General features: G+C 39.0%; 2 protein-coding genes across 5 annotated transcripts; both read left to right on the top strand.

The window, feature by feature from the left end:
* Positions 1-2,275: 2,275 nt before the first annotated feature.
* On the top strand, positions 2,276-13,861 carry LOC121957504 (catenin beta-1-like). Of its 3 annotated transcripts, none has more exons than XM_042506106.2 (17): positions 2,276-2,433; positions 3,418-3,467; positions 4,969-5,178; positions 5,303-5,553; positions 5,707-5,945; positions 7,436-7,637; positions 7,756-7,900; positions 8,113-8,216; positions 9,205-9,339; positions 9,479-9,682; positions 9,824-9,982; positions 10,544-10,663; positions 11,066-11,216; positions 11,324-11,445; positions 11,901-11,961; positions 12,605-12,800; positions 12,905-13,861. In XM_042506106.2, the coding sequence occupies exons 2-16, from the start codon at positions 3,455-3,457 to the stop codon at positions 12,793-12,795; spliced, it is 2,307 nt and encodes a 768-aa protein (XP_042362040.1). In that variant the 5' UTR covers positions 2,276-2,433; positions 3,418-3,454; the 3' UTR covers positions 12,796-12,800; positions 12,905-13,861. The 3 variants fall into 3 exon arrangements, with proteins under 3 accessions (XP_042362040.1, XP_042362041.1, XP_087946282.1); XM_042506107.2 differs by lacking the exon at positions 2,276-2,433 and adding an exon at positions 2,575-2,686; XM_088090156.1 differs by lacking the exon at positions 2,276-2,433 and adding an exon at positions 3,177-3,270.
* Positions 13,862-18,190: 4,329 nt separating this feature from the next.
* LOC121957980 (uncharacterized) lies at positions 18,191-21,435 on the top strand. Of its 2 annotated transcripts, XM_042506815.2 has the most exons (5): positions 18,191-18,320; positions 18,502-18,684; positions 19,835-20,107; positions 20,214-20,309; positions 20,399-21,435. In XM_042506815.2, exons 3-5 carry the CDS (start codon positions 19,952-19,954, stop codon positions 21,038-21,040), a joined length of 894 nt encoding a protein of 297 aa, XP_042362749.1. In that variant the 5' UTR covers positions 18,191-18,320; positions 18,502-18,684; positions 19,835-19,951; the 3' UTR covers positions 21,041-21,435. The 2 variants fall into 2 exon arrangements, with proteins under 2 accessions (XP_042362749.1, XP_087946699.1); XM_088090573.1 differs by lacking the exon at positions 18,191-18,320 and having other exon boundaries at positions 18,327-18,684; positions 20,004-20,107.
* Positions 21,436-22,411: the final 976 nt, after the last annotated feature.

Raw genomic sequence — 22,411 nt, 5'->3', positions numbered from 1 at the left:
AGATTCCTGTCCAGTCTAACTTTCTGATGGCACACTGCAGACATGCAGTGGTTCTTTAAATTGTCTTCTCTGTTTACCATGCTGTAGCCTATTTTTCATTACTTGGGTAAATAAAACAGACTTGCTCCTCTTTGCCACAGTTGAATAGATAGATATATTATGATAGATTCGGTTTAAAAAGTGTATGGAGAAATATTGTCACATTTCCATTTGCTCTGGTAGCTTTTGGTCTAAGTTATTTCTCTTCCTCACTGATATTTTTCATACCCTTTGCAGACATGTAACTTTTTTTTATGAACCTAACACACATTTCTATCCCAGTTTGAGAGATGCTATGAATATAAAATGTTCCAATTAATGATTATAGTATAACAGGTTATAAGTTTCCTTTTCCATTTTCTTGCAGTAACACTATTGTGCTTCCCTGTGACACTTTGGACTTTGACCTCAATGGCACGCATCAGACGCATGAACATGCACTGTGCTATGTATGACACTTTATCTTTTCATTGTTTTGATTCAATATCAATACATTTTCTTTTCATATACCTATAATAATAGGTAAAACAAGCTACCCTATTGGTTGATTGTTGTACATTTGTGTGTATTTAATTATAAGAACCTGGGGTAAATGCTCAAGTATGTTAAATGAAGTTATGTAGATGTTAGATAGCAGACTGGAATGTGCTTTGCAATTTGATTAGTTAGTCTATGAATAAATGGAGATGCGTACATAAGCATTTCTTTTTACAATACCCAGAATAAACAATGTAGTTAAGCCTCTTAAAGTCACACAAAGTAACTTATATAGCAGACTTATAGCTGTCTTCAATCAATTCGTGGTGAAGGGAACTCTTCAGTTGTCACAAGCTGTGCAGTTCATATCATGACAAAAACAACTATGGAGGCAAATAATCAAATGTCATTTAAGCTATGGCACAGGATCATGTTATTCTGGCCATTGCATGTTTTTACTTATTTGCCTAATCAATGCTTTTTTAAGGATGGGCACTTTATGTGTGGAGGGAGTAGATTATGTCTTTTTATAGAAAATTTAAATTCAGTCTTGACATTCTACAACTTCCTATATGGTTTATTAGTGGTATGTGCATAATTTTTCTTTTTCTTCCTTTAACCACTGCAGTTTGTTTTGCAAAATTAGTCCCAGTTCAACTGTGAGCAAGAGTAAGACATGAAGAAGGATGGCTGATGGGCACCTTTCACATTTAACAAAAACGATGACTTAATCTAATGAGGCAAAAATTAATGATATAGTCCCTATCATCACTCATAATGTGGGGGGGCAAATGGGGGAGGCAAATACATTTTAATAATAACAAAAAGAAGAACTGTATTTGTATAGCACAGTTCATACAGCAAGCAAGCAACTCAAAGTGCTTTACATAAAATATAAGTACAAATAAAAGACAATAAGATCAAGTAGATACAAGAAGATACAAGTACACAACTACATACACACACACACACACACACACACACACACACACACACAGAGAGACACATACACACACACACACAGAGACACATACACTTCAAATGAAAGAGAGAAAAGGTCAGATTTGATACCAGTTACTTAAACAAAAGCTACAGGAATGTAAGTCTAAAATAAAGAGTTTTAAGATTGTGTTTGAAGCTGTCAACTGAGTCGGAGAGTATGACCTCCTCCAGAAGACTATTCCAGAGACGAGGGCCAATAAATGCACTATGCACAGTATTTATTTTACCCCCAAAAGCCACCATCTTGTTCAAAATACATGTTTTCTTAAAAATAAAACAAAAACTGTAAAAACAGAAAATATTGTAGAATTTTCAATTACGGATAGTTCTACAACATACATCCTTTTTCAGGAGGATTTGCATTTGTATAGAAATTAGCTGTCTGTTTTTGTAAAAAATATATAAGTCTATTAATGGTGGAGGGAGGGTGAGTCACACCCCAGCCACCCCCTCCTCTGATAAATTAAGTACAGTCCCTTAATGAACTCCCTCTATCATATCACAGCAGCTCATGAATCACATTCCTCTCTAATGAAGGCTCCCTGCCCTCCCCACCACTGCAGCACATATTTTTTTATTGACGTGTGTGAAAAATCTCAAAACTGAAATGGCTGACTTCTCTAAACATAGCAATATATCAATATCTGCCACTGGCCGTTAAATAACTGTTTTTTATGCTAAAACTTTATTTAAAACGGCGCCCTATTTTTTTCGAGTGCGGCAGAATACTGTATTTTTTTCCCTCGCCATCTTGATGTTCGATCGCACAGGCGGAAGCAACATCTTCGGCGGAGCAACAGCGGGTGTGGTTCGGACTTCTACGGGTGGTTCACCTAGCAGCCCTTTTCCCATTTCCAGCCAAGAGAAAGGAGAAAATTTTCCTGGCAAGAACCACGGAGGAGCCGCTCGACTCTGGTAAAGATACTATGTTCACTACATCTATTATATAACGGATTTACAGCGCGTCAATGCTCGCTTCGCCAAAGAAAATCATCTTTGGCCAGGGAGGGGGCTCCGGTGGGGTTTTCTGATTTGGCTGGCAGCACAGCAGGTTTTGTACGGTGGCGCTTGGATCTACTTTTCATACGTCCTGGTTAGCTAAGCTAATCAAACAAGAATTAAACATTTGGAGGCTTCGCTTCAAAGTCACGACTCGGATGATGAACTGGTTTGTAACGATAATGACTTTGAAAACTGGTTCGGGCGAGTCTTAACAATTTAGGCTTTGTGAGTGAAGCCTTAAACTGTGTTTGTTTATGTTAGCTAGAAGCTAACTAGCGGAGGGGTTAGCTACGCACGTTAGGTTAGCTTAGCGAGCTTTCAAGGTAAGCTAGCCAACCTGTTAGCTAGCAGCGATTGCTAATACGTGCTAGCGCTTCGGTCTTGAAATTTACGTCCTTCAGGAAATTTGCTGGTAATCTAAGTCATACAGTTCGGTGGGGGATTTAGTTTTGATTAAGCAGCTTGTTACTCTCCACCACGAGAGGAGGAGTCATGGAAGTGATTGCGGGGCGGAGGGGGTAGTTTCTCTCATTGGAAACCCAAGCTGCGAGGTCGGAACTTGGCCGTGGTAGGGGGAGGGGGAGAAATATGCCTTTGATGTTCTTTGCCGCTGAATGGTGAATTGTGTTCGTGCTGGCCTGGAAATACCCACCGCTTTGCTCTCTCGGCTGGAGGTGGAGGCTCGGCATTTCCCCTCATAGCTACGTTAGCCAGCCAAACAAGCGTCTGAATCGCAGGGAGCTGGTACAGGTAACGTTAGCGCAGAAGACAGCGGGTTTATTATTGAGACCACGTAGGAGAAACGCATAAACATTTCTGTACTGTTTGGCTTTGGCAAACAAGAAGTCAAGGTTGAGTTGTCTTATTCTCTCCTGTGTACTTGTTTCTTTTACGCAGATTTATCTGCTGTGCTGGCTGAGGGCAGGCAAGAACAATGGCTACCCAGTGTAAGTATGAAAAACTTACTTTCATTTAGTTTAGTCTATTTGCACTTACATACAGTGGTGGGTGAAGACCCTGAAAGCAATTCTTGAGTTAAAATACAGATTTCTTACCAGAAAATGACTTTGGTAGAAGTTGAAGCCACCTATTATAATTTTAATTGAGTAAAAGTCTTTAAATATCTGATTTTACCACACTTAAGTATCAAGGTACAAGTAGATTTATTAGTCATTTTTAAGCTATGCTTTTTAAACATAGTTTAAAAAATAAAGTTAAAATGTGTCCTTCATCCTGCTACATCTGAGTACCTTGAAAAGCGCTGTATAAGTCCTGTGTATGATTATTGTTATTATCATGGGTGGAGTTGAAGGATGAGTTGATTAAAATCACCAGCTACTATGAAAATTCACTCTGGTTGCTTGGACATGTTGCTGCTGATGTCATCATAAAATTCCTGCAGTGCATTTTTTGAATTTACTTCAGAGTCTTGTGCCCTGTCAGCTCTGAACAAGATTCACCCATCCAGTGCAATAGCTTGATCTGGGATCAAAAGTAATTTTAGAATATTAAATGTAATCAAGTATTGAAAGCTAAAGTACAAGTTAATTCTGTTGACAAAAAAAGCAGAATTGAGACATAGTGAGAATTTAAAAGTTTATTTCTTCTTAACATGTACATCATTGTAAAAATGATGCATACATTATTTATTTATTTATTTTTTATACAACTTAAAGGGTTTGAAGAGCAAAATCCATTTTTCCTTCCTTCACTTCCTTCATTTGTCCCTTCATCTCCTTTCCCTCTCCTCTCCTCCTACCCTTCTTTGTAGTAAGTACCTAAATGCTTAGGGCAAATGAAGTGGTGTAAAGGTATACATTTTTATGTAAAAGTGAAAATTAACAGGAATATTTGAACTCAAATTTAATACAGATAAACTTCAGTACTTTAATGAAGCATGTTTACTTGTTACATTGCAACACTGCATATAAAAGACAGAAAAAGAAAATTAAAAAGTGTAGCCACTGTGCAGGAGAAGTTAGAATCCAGAGTTGGTGTGGTGAGATCCCTACATATTGCTATTGATTGTAGTCATGGAAGTAGGTTATCCAAAGAGATGGTCCTCTGTTTTTCAAAGAATATTGATTAAGGGAAGTTTGACAATATGGAAGATGAAAGTCCTTACACTTGTGTGAGATGAGTGAATGTATGAGGAACACGAGAAGAAGCTCTGGAAAACACCCAGCAGGTCGTGAGTTAGATGTACTTACCGAACAGGATTCATATTTTGGTACTCTCATTTGACAACTACAACTTCTTCAATTCCTACATCTTCTTTCTGAATTAACTCAAGATTACGCATGTTAAGATATTTGTAAGATTACTGTAACATTTAAGTTCACTCTTGACTTCAAGCAAGAGACTAAGTTAAAGGGAATTAGGTAAAGTAAAGATTAGTCCTTCTAATCTGTCATTCCATGTATTTCACCTTTTTCCCCTTTTGTGCAGCTGATTTGATGGAGTTGGACATGGCAATGGGAGACAGTAAGGCTGCAGTGAGCCAGTGGCAGCAGCAGTCCTACCTGGATTCAGGCATCCAGTCTGGAGTCACCACCACAGCACCGTCTCTGAGTGGCAAGGGAAACCCTGATGCTGAGGAGGATGATCCAACTCTCTACGACTGGGAATTCAACCAGCCCTTCACTCCTGAGCCTACAGGTACATGAAATACTGATATAATTATCATGATGTTCGCAACATTGGGATAGCTGCTATGGCATAAATCTGAGATGATTGAAACATTTCTTTGATGATATTTTTTGTCATATTGCTATATTTTCAGACATTGAGGGGTACGCCATGACCCGGGCCCAGCGTGTGCGTGCTGCCATGTTCCCCGAGACCTTGGAAGAGGGTATTCAGATTCCACCTACCCAGCTGGATGCTGCCCACCCGACAGCCGTGCAGCGCCTGGCAGAACCTTCGCAGATGCTGAAACATGCTGTGGTCAATCTCATTAACTATCAAGATGATGCTGAATTGGCCACTCGTGCCATCCCTGAGCTTACCAAACTGCTCAATGACGAGGACCAGGTACGTATACTAATGAGTGAATTATAACATGAACACACTCAAAGCCCAAATGGTGCCTGTTGAGTAGCATGTTATATCATGGAAGTTATCTGCAATGTAGTTTACAATATGTGCTTTACCATTTATACCTAACAAACATTGTCTCTGTCCCAGGTTGTTGTGAATAAAGCAGCTGTAATGGTGCATCAGTTGTCAAAGAAGGAGGCATCGCGCCACGCCCTGATGCGCTCCCCACAAATGGTTTCAGCCGTTGTTCGTGCCATGCAGAACACTGGTGACGTGGAGACAGCTCGCTGCTCCGCTGGCACCCTGCACAACCTTTCCCACCATCGTGAGGGGCTTCTTGCAATCTTCAAGTCTGGAGGAATTCCTGCCCTGGTCAAGATGCTGGGGTAAGAATTTGTGCTGCTCTTATCTGTATATGTGCAGTATCAGTGTCCAAACAGTGTCAGTGTCCGAAGCTAGCAACTAGAAAAAAGGATTTTGCAGTGAGTGCAAAAAAAGTGGCATACAGTTATTTGTTAGATGTCTGTTGCTAAAATTAGTGTTGGTATAAAATACTGCACTGTATGAAATGACTGTTGACTGCGTCCTATTGGCTACTTATTGGCAAGATATGTTTGTTGTATAGGCTCAAATCTATCCAGCAGGCTGCAGTGTTCTTACATAGGCCTTTAAGACAGTGGCATGAATAAACTAAAATGTGTTCATTTTGTGTGTCTCACACACTCCCTCACTGCCCCTTTTTCCCTTTCTCTGAATATGTTACCAGTGAAGGCTGGACACTGGTGAAAAAATAAAATGCAACAATCATACTGCTGCAACAGCTCTGAGCCAGTCAGGCAGGATTAAGCAAATAGTGAGTCAACTGTAAATAAAAATTAATATTAAATGTATAGCTTTCACAAAGCATGGGCCTGGTTTGCCAACCATCACCTGCATTGAGGAGCACACCTTAACAGTCATAACAAAAGAGCAAGTATGAGACGGCGTGAAACCAAAACTGGCTAATCGCCGCTTTACTTTGATGTGAGAAAAGCACGGTGATAAATTTCTTCAAATAACTCCAAATCTTCACTAACCAGCTACATCTTCAAAGAACAGAATACTCCAAAATGTTGCAAATTTGAAACTTCTAAAATGTATTCCTTCCTTACCTAAGTCTTTTTTTATCTCTGATAAGCAGCAATACACAGCCACTACAGTAAGCTGGCTGGCAAGTAGCAACATGTTGGATATTACATGTGCTGTGTTTGATTTTGCACCTGGGATCATATTACAACACTTCAAATACAGGATGGAACGGTTGAACGAGAGCGGATGATAAAGTACCTGATTTTATTGGACTACAAACAGGTGATCACAAAATAGATGTGAATGCAGGCGGCAGTATAGATGATTAATCTACCATGAGTGAAAAATGGCTGAAAAACATTTTTGATGGTCTACATTATAAAGTTATTTTATGGTTTCCATCAAATCTGCTGTGATTTGAGTTCCTTTGTTCTACTTTGAGTACTCTCAAAATGTTGTTAATGTGTCCATTATTCATTGAATGTTGTATTAGTAAAGCAGATTAGAATAGAGTATGACAAATTGTGTTGTACTCTTACAGTGCTTCACAGCAACAACAGTCTGGGCACCGCGCTCTCCCGGGGACTTAAGATGTAGATGTTTATAGCTAATTTTATTCTAACTATTTATTTAAAATGTGAATTCCTCCCAACAACACTGCTGCACCCACATTCACAGCTGACTGATGACTTGAACCGTAAAATTCAAATTTATGTGACAAATAAGCGAATTTGTCCCTAAGAAATGGCTTTAAAAGATGTTTTGGACTGTTGTCTGATTACTTGATATTATTTGGATTATTTCCTAGCTCACCAGTGGACAGTGTGCTGTTCTACGCCATCACCACACTCCACAACCTGTTGTTGCATCAGGAAGGGGCAAAGATGGCAGTGCGCCTGGCTGGAGGACTGCAGAAGATGGTGGCACTGTTGTCTAATACCAATGTCAAGTTCCTGGCAATCACTACTGACTGTCTGCAGATTCTTGCATATGGCAACCAAGAAAGCAAGGTATTGGCAGATAAATATATGTTTGCATGCATTCACTTTCACTCTATCCAGGTTGTAAATCCCTTGATGTGTAGCTGATCTTTTTAGCATGTATAAACATAATTTTGTTTTGTTTTAGCTGATCATTCTGGCCAGTGGTGGTCCCCAGGCCCTGGTCAACATCATGAGGACCTTCACATATGAGAAACTGCTGTGGACCACAAGCAGAGTGCTCAAGGTGCTCTCTGTTTGCTCAAGCAACAAGCCTGCCATTGTAGAGGCTGGTACGTACAGAAATGGAACGGAAACACAATACAATCAAAAATACAGAGTGTTTTGGTCTAACTTGTTGCAGTACAGCTGTGGGCATTATTACAGGTGTTTGATACATTTTGTTGTTGTGGGTTTTCACTACGGGGAAAGTCCTCTGACGTAATAAATTTGTTTGTGGTGCTGTGGCTTTTGTGTGTGTGCGTGTGCGTGTGTGCGTGCGCAGGTGGCATGCAGGCTTTGGGACTTCACCTGACAGACCCCAGCCAGCGTCTGGTCCAGAACTGCCTCTGGACTCTGAGGAATCTTTCAGATGCTGCCACTAAACAGGTACAGGGTTCCTGTGGATCCTTAAAAAGTTTTAAATGGCATTGAATTCATTAATCTACAAATAAGGTCTTAATTGGTATTAAAATGTCATAACTCAATCTTTCAAAAGTCTTAAAAATGCTAAGGGGGCTGGGGCAGAGAGGGGGAAGTAGGATTTTATGTATCATGTTTTTCTGACATTACGATATAAAATGTCAGACTGGTATTTTAATATAATTTACCAAATGCCTCTATCATAACTGGATGACATGGATAAGTGCAAAGTCAATCAAATTGTCTATTTAACCAAGATTTTACAGCATGGCTGAAACTAGTACAAGTCATGCAAGGAGGCTGTGTGTATTTAATGCAAAAAGCTTTTCAAATTCAGCACGATGGAAATCAAGACAGTTGAATCCCAGATGCAGAGTAAGAAACTTAAAATCACCCAACAAAAGCCACCAAATGCCAGGTATTTCCTTGTTCTGCTCTACCCCCTCCTCACTAAGCTACATTGGGCAAAATTGTCAATCACCTAAGTAACTGGTACGGTTCATGTTTTTAGTTTCTTCAGTTTTGGTTATTGTAAAGTTGATATTTGGTTTTGCTCTGACTGATTTTTAAAAAAGTCTTAGATATAACCTTTCCTTCAGTTGTAGAAATCCTGAGGTTCAACACACTCTCAGTAGTCACAAATGCCAACAACTTATGATTTCCTCAGGTTCAATGATAAGAACACTTGCTCAGTAATCTATGTATCAAATGTCCAAGGTGTGTAGCTAAAAGTACCAATACACACCGTAGGACATCAATTTCTCAATAATATGAAGTATGACAACTACATACATACAACATACAGGAGCCTCTAGTTGTGTTTGGACAGTTTAACTCACTCATGAAATCCACTTATAAGATACCAAAAAAATCTTAAGTCTTTCAGGATGCATCCATTCTGCTCTCCTCACTTGTTTTCTTCTGTCCCTTCCAATGTGTCCTCTGCTCTCTCCAGGAGGGAATGGAGGGTCTCCTGGGGACCCTGGTCCAGCTGCTGGGCAGTGATGACATCAATGTAGTGACATGTGCTGCTGGCATCCTCTCCAATCTGACCTGCAACAACTATAGTAACAAACTCATGGTCTGCCAGGTACACGTTCTACACGCAACCTCTTTGAACTGTGTCTCTGTGGGATGTAGACTGTATATTCTGGTACAAATTCTTCGGCCACGGTCTTGTTTTTGTTGTGACGTAATAGCACTTACTGATCTCATCACGTTGTCATCAGGTTGGAGGCATTGAGGCTCTGGTGCGAACAGTGCTCCGGGCTGGTGACAGAGAGGACATCACAGAGCCAGCAGTCTGTGCCCTGCGTCACCTGACCTCCCGCCACCAGGATGCTGAGATGGCCCAGAATGCTGTGCGCCTTCATTACGGCCTGCCTGTGGTGGTCAAACTACTGCACCCTCCGTCCCACTGGCCACTAATCAAGGTCATTAACCATCTCAGTTTCTCCGCAACCGCACATTTATCCCAGAACATACCGTGGATCAGCTTTGCATATGCTGACATTGTCGATTAAAAAATCACTTAATTCTAACTAAATAAACTATCTTTAATGTTCCCCGTCTAGGCCACAGTTGGTCTTATCCGCAATCTGGCTCTTTGCCCAGCCAACCACAGTGCTCTGCGGGAGCAGGGAGCCATTCCCAGACTGGTCCAACTGCTTGTCAGGGCTCACCAGGACACCCAGAGGCGCACCAGCATGGGAGGCAACCAGCAGCAGTTTGTGGTGTGTAACTAAGCCAACAGCCCTTCAAGTTTCTTTGTTTAAATTCCTCAGGATCATGGAATTACTGGAAAATTAAACTACATTAGTGTAACTTTACGTTGAATCTATTTTCTATAGCTGACAATATAATGTAGCTCTAATATGTGTCAAGGTGTGACAGCGTTTTGGTTGTTTTTGTGACGTGTCTTCTTTTTCTCCCTGCGTTCTGTCTGTCCCTTCATGTAGCCCACGAGGTTTATCGGTTATTGTTGGGTTTTTTTCAGCCATTTTGGTAGGGGAGAGGCATACAACTTTTAATGGCTGTATTTTATATTTATTTTACCTGCCATTTTCAAAGAAACAGGCATGTTCTCTTTTTTTCTAATGGCTGTTTTTGTCCACTTTTTAAATGGCCTTTTTTCTTGTGTATTTTTTTTTTTGCTGTTTTTTATAGAAATCGAGTTTTTTTTCTTAATTTTTTTCTTTAAAAAAAAAAACAAACAATTCTGTCTGTGGGGTCCCTGACATTTTGAATTGTTTGTGTGTTTGATTTGTCTTTTTTCCGCACTTAAACACATACAGGAGGGTGTGCGTATGGAGGAAATAGTGGAAGGCTGCACAGGAGCTCTGCACATCCTGGCCCGGGACGTCCACAACAGAATTGTGATCAGAGGGCTCAACACCATTCCACTCTTTGTCCAGGTAAATCTCCCAGTCTTATTACAGACAAACACTGACTGTCTGTTAGTTTCTTAGTTTAAAACTTTTAGCAATCAAATGAATAGTTCACCTAAAAGTAAAAGTAATTGTATACAGAACTCACTTTCAAAGACTTTTTATGTTCCCAGAAATTTTTAAATTAATTAATGTTAAGAAGAGTGGGACAGCCAAAAAAATGAAAGACATTCAGTTTAAGACTTTTTATAGCATTTTAGGGTGAACTTTTCTTTCAAATTGAAATGAAATTGTTGAAAATACTAAATCTGTAAGTTACCAACTTCAGTTCTCCCATATCTCCCTCGGTCTTATGCTTTCACCACATACATGTCACCAACTCATGTTTGTGTTTATCAAACATCTTACCTTCCTCTCAACTGTCTCCAGTTGCTGTATTCTCCAGTGGAGAACATCCAGCGTGTGGCAGCAGGTGTGCTGTGTGAACTGGCTCAGGACAAAGAAGCTGCCGAGGCAATCGAAGCTGAAGGAGCCACCGCGCCCCTCACCGAGCTGCTGCACTCCCGCAACGAGGGCGTCGGTGAGTACACATGCACAAACGCAGACTGTGCACACAAGTCTGATTGTCGGTGGTCCCGCTGACACTGAGCGTACTTGACTTGTGTTGCTGTGCATTGTCTGTTGTAGCAACCTATGCTGCAGCTGTCCTTTTCCGCATGTCTGAGGACAAGCCCCAGGACTACAAGAAACGTCTGTCAGTGGAGCTGACCAGCTCCTTGTTCAGAACTGAGCCCATGGCCTGGAACGAGGTACACACATGCACGCACAAGTTGATAATCAGATAAATGTATATTCTGTGTACTGTGCCACTGTACATACGGTAGTATATTGTGGTTTTTATTCTGTCTAAATGATTGTATTAGTTATTTATTCAGTTTTTTTAGGAACAAATGCAGTATGTTTATTGTCAGAGTTTGTTTTGCAGTGTATGTTGAGCCATGTCTAAGATGGTTTTCTGTCACAACAGGCAATAAAGTGTTCTGAATATCAATTAGCAGTGGTCACAAACATACAGACTTCTTAGCAGATTTTTGAGTCTAATATCTTCATACATTAGCCAAATGTAAAATGTGTACTTAATGTTGGCTAAGGATACAACTGGTTACAATTAGTAATGTCCTGTAGAATTGAGACAAAGACATCTACTGCTCTGCGTCGGCTGGCTTATGTCGGGCTTTACTCATCACTTTTTTGCCTTTTACAGACTGGGGACCTGGGACTGGATATGGGAGCTCAGGGAGACCCTCTGGCATACAGGCAGGATGGTGAGTGCCTGCTTCATCTCTAATGAAATGAAATCCCTACGCTTTTTCTCGCCTAATATTTCATCATCTTTTGGTTTATGCTATTTCTTTATGGGTTTATTTAAACTTATTTTTATGGCATCCTGTCTCTATCTTGCAATATCCAAAGTTTTGAATATACATTGTTTTATTTAGTGTTTAGAATATAAAAATGCCATTGTGTGACAGTTAACTAGATCGTTATCGGTCCTGCAAGAAGAGGGATGACCTTAATGTTTTAAAAGCACCCATTTTGCTGGTCTGCTCTTTAAGCATAACCAGCTGGTTGATGGCAGGATTGTCTTCTTCCCGAGTAAAGATGGCAAGCATTGGCCGTTTGCTTATTCACAAAGGCCTCGGAAGTGTGACTTTCTAGGTCTACATCTTTTAAAATACTAAAATTAAGTTGTTAATTGGGTAAAATAAATTGGAATTTTTTGTTTTTAAATCATTGGAAAAATCTGTGGGAACCCTGAATTTTTCAATTTGTGCCACCCAGCAATGACTGTGATAACTCTGCATTTTTTTAAGAATAAAACAAAATCTATTTGAGTGTTGATGTGTTATTGAAACCGCTTTCACCAATTTAATAAGTTGTTTGTTTTTTTCATTTGCCTTTTTTCAGATGGAGCTTACCGGGCCTACCCAGCAGCTTACGGCCAGGACTCCCTTTTGGACCCCATGATGGAAGGTGCTGACTACCATGCTGACACTCTGCCCGACCTGGGTCACCACACTGATCCATTGCCAGACCTTGGCCACACCCAAGACCTGATGGACAGCAACCAGCTGGCCTGGTTTGACACCGACCTGTAGGATTGGTAAGAAAGACTCCCACAGAAGATGCAATTTTCAAGTTCACAGTAAATTAATTATTGCTGTAAATAGCAACGTTCTGAACGTTTTGTCCTGTGCTCTTTTGCAGTTGTATTCTGATAGAACCTGCATTGTGATTGGCCTGTATTGTCTGAAGCAGCATTATGATTGGCCTGTAGAGTTGTTGAAGGTAAAGAGAGAAATAAGAGGTCTTGGAAAGTGCCTGACACAAGAAAACAAAGAAGATGGTTGCCATGGGAATGTTAAAGCAAGTTGAAGCGGGGGGGGGATAAGAAGGGGTTAAAGTATCAGAGAGATGTGGAATCACACAATGGAGGTCTTGGAGCAGGTTACCTATATGGATGAGTGCACATGAGGTGGATCTTAAAAGTTTGAAACACATATGTTTTAGCCTTGCCTGTATTCTTATCAGTTTTTTGTTTCTATTTTTCTTATTCTATTTTTTTATTTCTTTTTGTATTACTCATTCTCTGTTATGGTACTGACCCAGCTTGCCTTCGCACTAGCCATCTTCATATTCTCTTCAATGCTAATCATTTGTAATTTTTTTTTTTAAACGTATATTACATGTAGTGTTAAGTTATAGTGATATTATACAATGTTCCTTTGGTTTATGGCCGAATGTGTAGAACACTAATAATCAGTTGAATTGTACTCTGACTTAAAGTGTAACATTGTGTAGTTTTTTTTATAATCTCAAAAATGGAGAATTATGCATTCTTAATATGTGCTTGTTTAAGCATAAAGTATGTCAGTGTCACAAATGTTCTAAAGAGGGAGAGGGGTGAAATTGAGGGTGGGTTGGGGATAAATCTAGAGACAAGTGTTTTATATACAGTATCACTGGTAGGTTAACAACTATTTTGTATGCTATCATTGGATGTCTGATAGAAAAGTCTTTAATGCTATCATTGGTGGTCTAATAAAACCCAGTTTTATGTGCTATCAAGGGTAGCTAGGTTGATGAACCAGTTGTAGTCCTGCTGTGCTTATTTTGGAGACGAGGTTGTGACACGGCTGAACAATAAAATGGCATTTTATTTGATTTAGTCTCTGTCCTGTGTCTTCTGTCCTTCCGTGTGACGTAGTGCTTGTTTACCTCTTTGATATGGTGAGATACAGCAGCGTGCACAGATGCAAAGCTTGAGGTGCACAGTTGTGTCAGAGATCAAAACAAACGGTCAGCACTCAGAAAAACTCACAGTGGCTTCTAGCTGAAACAAATTTGGGTTTTTTTGGCCACAGGAACTAAAAAGAGAGTATATCTGTGAGTGCCCATGTTCTGTTTTACAGAAGTGCATGTGCATGTGTTTTACAAAGTGATGGGGCATTAATGAAATTATAATGTGAAAGTGCTACTTTAGTTACTATTTTGAAATCAATCTAACTAAATTCTAGCAGTAATTCTTAGCGTAGAAAGGTTTGTGTATTTGTCCATGTTTGCCACTTCCAGTCTTTACAGTCGTAGCTCTCGTATGACCACAGACAAAATATCAAAGCTGCGATACATAAAAGTTTAAAATGAGGCGGAATTTGCTTGATCAATATTATCATCATAGATGAAACCAGGTATTTGTAAGGTATTTTGTATTTGGCAATAAAATAGATTCCCTGTGTGGATGCACATGGTGCCGTGTTTTTAAATATATAATTATGAGTATTAGAATTCTAGTTTTTTGGTAATTTCTCCAAATCTACAAATTTCTTGCAATTTGCAGAACATGTCTTATTTTCCCCATGTTTTCAAAACAAGCCAATTCGCTCAGGGTTCAGAGGGTTAACCCTCTGAAACCTGGGTGGACATCAGTTTCTTGCGCTGTGTTCAGATGCCTTTCACAACCATTGAAACCTTTCAAATATGAGCACATTGATTTGATTTCTTTTGAAAACATTGGAAAAAGGTGATAAGAAACTTGGCATGAAATGTCCAGAAAATTACAAGAAATCAGTAACAGGTGGCAAAAAATGCCCTTAAATTAATGAAGAGACAGAGAAAATAACTTGACAGGTATGAAAAAAGTGAAAAATATCAAGAAGATTGTATATAAAATTGTTAGAATTATATATTTAAAATTATAATATAGAAAAATATCTTATATTATTTTGATTTAGCACTTTTTTCAGGCCATTTCCTATTTTAATTTACTATTTATTTTTAAGTTTTTTGTTGCTAATTTTGTTTCTTGTAGGCCTAACTTTTTATTAATTTTTTTTTTGTTTATTTTTAGGTAATTTCTTGTAAAGATGCTCATTGCCTTATTTCATGTTATTGAAAGAAATCAAGCCAGGTACTCAGGTTTCAAAAGGTTAAGAATAAGTGTCATTCCTTTAAAAACAGCCTGCCTGGAGGTGATACAGTATAAAAGGCTCTAAAAACAGGCCTTTCACACACTTTTCACACTATAATAGTGTGAACATGCATGTTCTTAGTCATCTGCGGTACAGGAAAATCTTAATATCATGCTATGATACTTCAACTTTTCTTAGACGCACACACTCTGTCTGACTTTAAATATCAACGCTATCCAGTCAAGACAGTAAATGATAACATACCATGAACAGAAAAGGACATTACTAAGATAACTACTCCCTTTATTTATGTCATGATATTAGTTGTCTTATACTAAAATTAACTGAAAATGTGAGTAAATATCAGTATAGGAGGTGGGACTTATGCACAAAGCCAGTTGTTTATTTCTGCAAGTAATTGTTAAATTAACCTCCCAAAAAAGGAGCAGTTATTTTAACGGTTGAAAACCTGTGGTCAGCGGTCCTTTGGCCCCCACCCTGATGCTTTCACCCCATTAACGGAACAAAGGGCCTCATTAACCTGCAGTGCACACCCTCTACTGTCCTGTGTGTGTGTGTGTGTGTGTGTGTGTGTGTGTGTCCTTCAAGCTTTAGCTGGAAGTTTCCCCCATGTGCTCAGCAGGGGGCAGCACACACCATGGACTCACTGCTGATGGAGCTGCTCAGCACATCAAAGAGATGCATGTGTGTACTGAGTCCTCTCTCCCTGTCCACACACGAGTCAGTGCTGCTCCTTATTTCACCAGCACACACAGCAGTTACATCACTTACTCAGCATTTACCCACGATGCATGCAGTTTCCGGCTGTAATGTGTGTTGTCACAGAAAACAAATTAAGTTTGCGCTGCGTTCACCTCTTTTATTGCCATAATGTTCATGTGTATGTATGTGTATAGGTGTGCTATGAGAAATCCCAGGGCCCTCTTTGTTTGAGACTAGATTGAGTAAAAATGTGGTTGAGTCAGGACTAGATCAAAACCTTTAAAAAGTGGCCTTGATACCAGTCTGTCAAACATTAGTTACTAACACAATCTAACATTTCCCTTTTTTAATAAACTAAAAAAAAAAACTAAGGTAAAAGGCATTCCTTATAAACTACGGTTTTAATTTATTATGTAATATTTTTACTTTCTCTAATATTGTGCACAGAGGTGACTGAAAGAATACATAATAAATATTTAATAGATTAAACTGCTGTAGTTTGCCTCTTCACAGTAAATCGCTGTGACAGAGTAAGGCTGTAGTGATCACTGGAATATAACCATTTAAATATCTGAATACACTGAACACAATGGCTCTGAGTGGGATGTAAGTCTTTGGTCACATTCCAGTAATTTACACCTCATCTGAGCGACATTCACATTCAGTGACACAGACTGAACAGACGACTGTGGTATTTCACTGATACACAGCAGGTTTTAAAATACACAGTTTGAGTTTTATTTAATAGTGCAAGCTGTTCTACACAGACTATGGCAAACATCCTTATTCTTACTACATCCAAATGGATAGAAATGTAATATATATATATATGCATTGTTTACTGATCTTGTATTAGACATACTATATATATATATATATATATATATATATATATATATATATATATATACTTTTTATTATTTGATTTTTTATTCTGTTATTTATTTATTGCACATTATTTAAGCATGTTTTTGTGTTTGGGGTTATATCCATGCCATGACTTTATTTATTTATTTATTTATTTTTTAATTTGTAAAATTTAAACTTTGTCTATAAAATGACCAATAAATCTACCCTCTACCTTCCTTTATTTTTAGCCCACTTTTACCAAGAAACATTTTAAGACTATTTAATCTCTGTAATGTTGTGGGCTTGACTTGGTGCACTGTACAAATAAATGTCACTGTGTTTGCACCAGTATATTGCCTCTTGATCACTGTCATTGTTGCTCTTGCCCGATAACTCAAGCGTACCTTTTAATAAAAATATTCCATACAGTCATATTTCCATATCCATCCACCACCCCAGTTTTTTCTACACATGCTTACATAAAATGATGATCAAAATGCCTTGACATAATTCAGAAATGTAAATAGAGTCCACACACTAGACATTGATTCCACAAACGTTTATCATCACACTCATAACATAGATGTTACATATCTTTATTGTGGTCATATTAACCAATACTGAACAATGTGTGAAATATTGTTGATCGGCTGCTTTTCTTCAAAACAATCTGCATCAGACTTCTATCTTTAAACAATGTTGGTGGAACCCAAGGTATCTAAATGGTTTTTAATGGATAAATATTTTCATAATATACTTCTTTATACTAATAATCAGCAGTCATTGTTGTTTTATAGGTTATTATTCAATGGTTTTACTGGTGCGGCACTTGAAATCAAATTGGGCTGTATGTGTCTCATGAACTAAAATGAGTTTGACAATGCCAGACTAAACAAAGTACAATTAAAATGTCAATACAGCTAATAATCAGTCTGTTTTCAATTAACAGAAGGCACATTGTGATTCATGAGGGGAATAACAATTACAATAGACGAACACTGGGTCTTTTTCTGTTGGGCGATACATTTAGTTCAGGAACACGACCACACCTCAAGCACTCCTCATTCCTGTCTATAAACACCTCACGGTCCCGCACGCCCGTTCATTGTAGTATGATGTACCTCACCCTCGGCCCCTTTTTGCAGTCTCTCATCTCCTTGGGGGCCACACTGCAGCTGCCACACACTGCACAACATTTGCATTAGCAACTCACTACTCACCTGCTGCATGATAGATAAAAAAAAAAAAAATCTTCACATCTCTCAGTTGATGGTTTAGGTCAGTGAGTTTCTAGCATCATATTAGTGGTATATTGTTATTTTACAATTTCCCTGACTTCACCTCCACCCCCAAATTTTTTAATTGACACAAGCACAAAGGCATGTGAATAAAAACACAAAAAACAAAACCAGAACTCATTAAAACCACGAACTGAGAATACCATAGGCTGGATAAAACCTATAAATAGAAAAAGAGTAAAATAAATAGATTGATAATTAACCCCTAACCTGCCTCTTAGAACAGACCCCAGAGCAGCTGAGTAGCTCAGCTTCAATCAGAGACAAGTGAAGTCAGCTGCTCTGCAGACTCACAGCCCTCCACTAGAGTCACTTCAGAACTTATTTTCAATGCATTCAGCAAAGGTAATATGTTAATGCTTCTGAGTGGGGATCAGTGATGTAAATGACCTCCGTCATTGTGTGGGACAAAGGGCAGTGATGGGTTTGACTAAAGGAGTGATGAGGGATGTGTAAACTGCTGGAATGTGATTAGATTGCTCATTGGAATGTCAGTGTCACTGAGCTTTGTGTTGTGTATTATCAGAGCAGCCTTTGAAAGGCTGAAATACAACATCAAGGATCAAGCTCGAAGAAAATGAAAGATGGAATCGTGTAGGTTCAAGTTTATGTAATCATTTCTGGAGTTAAAATTTCCATAGTATTACAAATTGAAGGAGGATCATCTGCAGATAGTTGAGTTTGCCTGCTTCTCCACTGCAACTTCAATGTGAGTACTGCACATTTCACCCCAAAATGTTCAAGTTTGAGGGCACTTTCAAGATACATTTGAAAGTTAACCAATGAAATATATACTATTAATCATTTTTTAGGCTTTTTTTTTTTTTTTTTTTTTAGAATTTGTTGCCTTTGTTCAAACTATGTCAATATAGCTTAAAAAGTTGACTTTACTTTGTACATTCTTTGGTAATAGTTTGTTGATTTATTGCCTGGATTTTATTTCTGTATTACTTTGATAAAAGCCTCTTCCAATTTAAAAAATGTATATTTTTGATGGTGTTTCTTTTAATGGGGCCCAAAAGTCAAACAAAACATGAATGCCATCAGAATGTCTTCTAATAAATAAATGTTTCTAATATATATATATATATAATATTAAAGGAATACTTCAGCACCAAATGATTCATTTGTATATCAGGCACCCCATGTTATGTTGAATTTGAGAAATAGTTTTGCTGTTGTGAAACGCAGACAGCATTTACTCAAATTCAGCAAGAATTCTCTCAATTTTGGGGGATCATTCCATGTTTTTTTTTTTATATATAAACATCTATTTATCTATTTAGGACCTTGTAATGGCATTTAGTTTTATTTGGCTTTGCAGATTCATTCAAAGTAACATTAAACAAATATTCACATGTATTAAATTTGAAACTTTTATCTAAAGTTATGTACAAAAGAAGTACAGTCCAGTCCACAGTAAATCATCAAAGCACTTTACAAATATACAAAAACTTTAGAAAGTTTTATTGTGGTTAAATGCAACTTCAATTGTTTAAGAATTTTCTTGTTTTTTGGATTCTTTGTTCAATTGGGAGGCATGCAAAAAAACAAAACAAGTTTTCCTCTTGAATTTAGTGTGACACAGGGTTAGTACTTGATATACAAAGAACGTGTATGCAGTGGTAGACTTCTATTACCTCATTCAAAGTTATAAAGTCTGGTACTTAAACTGCTAATGTGAACAAAGAGACAGATCAGTCTCTCAGAACACCCTCATAGACATGCTGATGAACTTTTGGAAATGGACTCTCTCTGTGATCGCTGGCTCCACCTCCGGCTGAAATGGCTCATCGACTTTTCAAAAGGTCCTCATTAACCTGCAGTGCACACCCTCTAATGTCCTATTGTCCCAACAGGACTTATATCCAGAGCTGAGCACTTCAGGTCCACATTTGCTCTCAGTGACGGTGTGATCACACTACTGTGTGTGTGTGTTTGTGGGACCTGACTCCTTCGATTCTTCAACAAACAAGATGCAGAACAGGACTGAGAAGTTTGGAGCTCAGCTGCCTCTCTTTGTTGCAGCCAGCAGCTCTCAGCGAGGTCTGTTCAGAAAGAGCACCACCTACCTGGCTAAAATCGCTGTTGTCCTCCAAGACGCTCCAGGCAAGATGCTCACTTTTACTCAGGTAAGACAGATTTGTCTTTTACCAAAATTTAAGAAAAATCTTTAAGAAAATTGTCACAACAACAATTGTCATTTCCAACCTCTAATTTCAACTTGTTGTTTTGTAGCTGATGGACAGACTGGCACCTTTAATCTCAGAAGACAGAAAATCTGTTGAGAACAACATTAGAGTTTGTTTATCGACCAACAAATGTTTTGTCAAGGTGAGTTTTCATTCCACAACTTTTGATATTTCTAATGAACACAATTGTATCAAGCCACTTAACCTCTGACCCCGTGTTGTATTCATCAGATCCCAGTGGTTCCAGATTCTCTGGACAGTAAGAGAAACTACTGGAAACTGGACCCCATTCAGATCACAGCAAAGATGGTGCGTCGTCACTTCAAAGGAATCCTGCATCTCTTCCCTGAGTTGGCCTCCAAGGTGGAAACGGAGAACAGGAGCAGAGCATCAGAGCACTGCAGCTCAGCTCTGCACTCTCCTCAACCTGCAGCCTGCAGAGCTGTTCAGCTCAGATGTGAGGTGAAGTTCAGCAGTCCCTTCTCCATTGAATCCCTCCTGAAGAGAGACAGTCCCTCTGCTCGGGCCTCCAGAGCTTCTCCTCTGTCCAGTGTGCCGCTCAGAGTGGGACAGCAGCCTCCCTCCACACACACACCCGGTGGGACAAAGAGGAGCTTCAGCTGCGACTCCGAGGAGCCTCTCCTCCTTCAAGCTTATGCTGGAAGTTCCCCCATCTGCTCAACAGAGGGCAACACACACCATGGACTCACTGCGACCGGAGCTGCTCAGCCCATCAAGAGAATGCATGTGTGTACTGAGTCCTCGCTCCCTGTCTACACACGAGTCAGTGCTGCTCCTTATTTCACCAGCACACACAGCAATTACATCACTTACTCAGCATTTACCCATGAGGCTTTCCGTTTTCGTTTGTAAAAAAGCATTTTTCCTACTTCTGAATTGCACTTTTATATGTTATGCATTTTTGAGTAGACTGTACACATCAAGATTTTTCTTTTAAAAATCCGACACACTTTCAAATCACACAAGGCCCATAACTGGTCTCATGTGTGTCTCTTTGTGTCATTTAATTATGGCTGTAGGCAGACAGCTAATGGTTAAAATCTCCTGAAGCTCTACTGTGATGATCTGTGTGTTTTGTGGTTAGTGGAACATTTTAGAAAGTTTTTCCATTTGTTTCATTTTGTGTTTGAGGTCAGCATGTGACCACAAGAGGGCGGCATGGTGTTTCAAAGTTTAGCTTAAAATACAGCAATGTCAACACACTCTTGTGACAAACTAAGCATGATTAAAGGTGTTTCTTATGCGTCCTGGGACTTCAGTATGATTTTGTTGACGATAATCATTTTGGGATTGTCTTGTAATAGTTTTATTTTCCCCCTAAACCCACCTAAAAGTCCAGATCATGCCATGTTTAAAGTGTACAGAGCCAGACAACAACATTCAATAGTGCATGCCATTATTATCCTCTCCAAAAACTACAAACCCTATGAACTGTGGGTTCAGTTGTTAAATTTGAACATTTTGTACTTCAGCCTTTTTCCTTGATGCTCTGTTTAGTGGTTGACATAATACTGAGTTGACTGACCACTGTGGCAAGGTTATAGTGTGCAAATATGTAATGGCTGACATCTGTTTGCTTTTCTATTTGCAGTACATCTGCACTGCAGTGTACATTGTCTTGACCCACTTAGTCCATCTGAACATCTTTGGTACAATTACACTGCACTGCTAATAATAGATGGTCAAAATTGCATAACGATGAATTAGAAGCAGAATGTTTTCTTCCCTTTAGCAAGAGCATCTAATGCATCAATACTGGAACAGTTTGTGGGTTATGTGGGGTAGAATCACATTAGTTGACCGTTCAGCCATACAGTATAGGATTTAGTGAGGATACAAAGGCCCAGAGTTGGGGATTATGAAGAAAAAACATTAACTTCTGCTTGCACAGTAGCCCTTTACATATTATACTGACACACTTTCAGAGTACAAACTCTCCTGGACATGAGGGAGGGTGGCTAAGCATAAGAGTGTCTCACTTTCCATCACCATGTCTTGTTCTCAAGTCACCAAGAATTTGACTGCAGCATGGGAGGATTATGAGACAATGGGCCCCTGGGCACAAATATGCAAAAAGCCCCAGCACCTCTCCCACATAAAGAGCAGGACACACAAACTCTTTAAACACAGAAATCATGCTATAGTGCCACCACAAAGTCCCTTCCTAATGCTGCCTCTGCATTTAGACAGCATGACGGCATCTTGGAATCAAGAGGTGTGGAA

This window comes from Plectropomus leopardus, chromosome 17 (genome assembly GCF_026936395.1).
Source record: "Plectropomus leopardus strain MGB_pleo_1.0 chromosome 17, ASM2693639v1, whole genome shotgun sequence".
In the NCBI taxonomy this organism is placed as follows: Eukaryota; Metazoa; Chordata; class Actinopteri; order Perciformes; family Serranidae; genus Plectropomus; species Plectropomus leopardus.
This window is presented reverse-complemented; position numbering and strand designations above follow the sequence as displayed.

What these genes read in the sequence shown, in the direction of transcription:
- LOC121957504 (XM_042506106.2), top strand. An exon ending in GCCCTGGTCAAGATGCTGGG is followed by an intron (nt 5,946 to 7,435) that starts GTAAGAATTTGT and finishes ATTATTTCCTAG; the next exon opens with CTCACCAGTGGACAGTGTGC. An exon ending in GCAACCAGCAGCAGTTTGTG is followed by an intron (nt 9,983 to 10,543) that starts GTGTGTAACTAA and finishes AAACACATACAG; the next exon opens with GAGGGTGTGCGTATGGAGGA.
- LOC121957980 (XM_042506815.2), top strand. Translation starts at nt 19,952, where the DNA reads ATGCAGAACAGGACTGAGAAGTTTGGAGCTCAGCTGCCTCTCTTTGTT. An exon ending in AGATGCTCACTTTTACTCAG is followed by an intron (nt 20,108 to 20,213) that starts GTAAGACAGATT and finishes GTTGTTTTGTAG; the next exon opens with CTGATGGACAGACTGGCACC. An exon ending in CCAACAAATGTTTTGTCAAG is followed by an intron (nt 20,310 to 20,398) that starts GTGAGTTTTCAT and finishes TGTATTCATCAG; the next exon opens with ATCCCAGTGGTTCCAGATTC.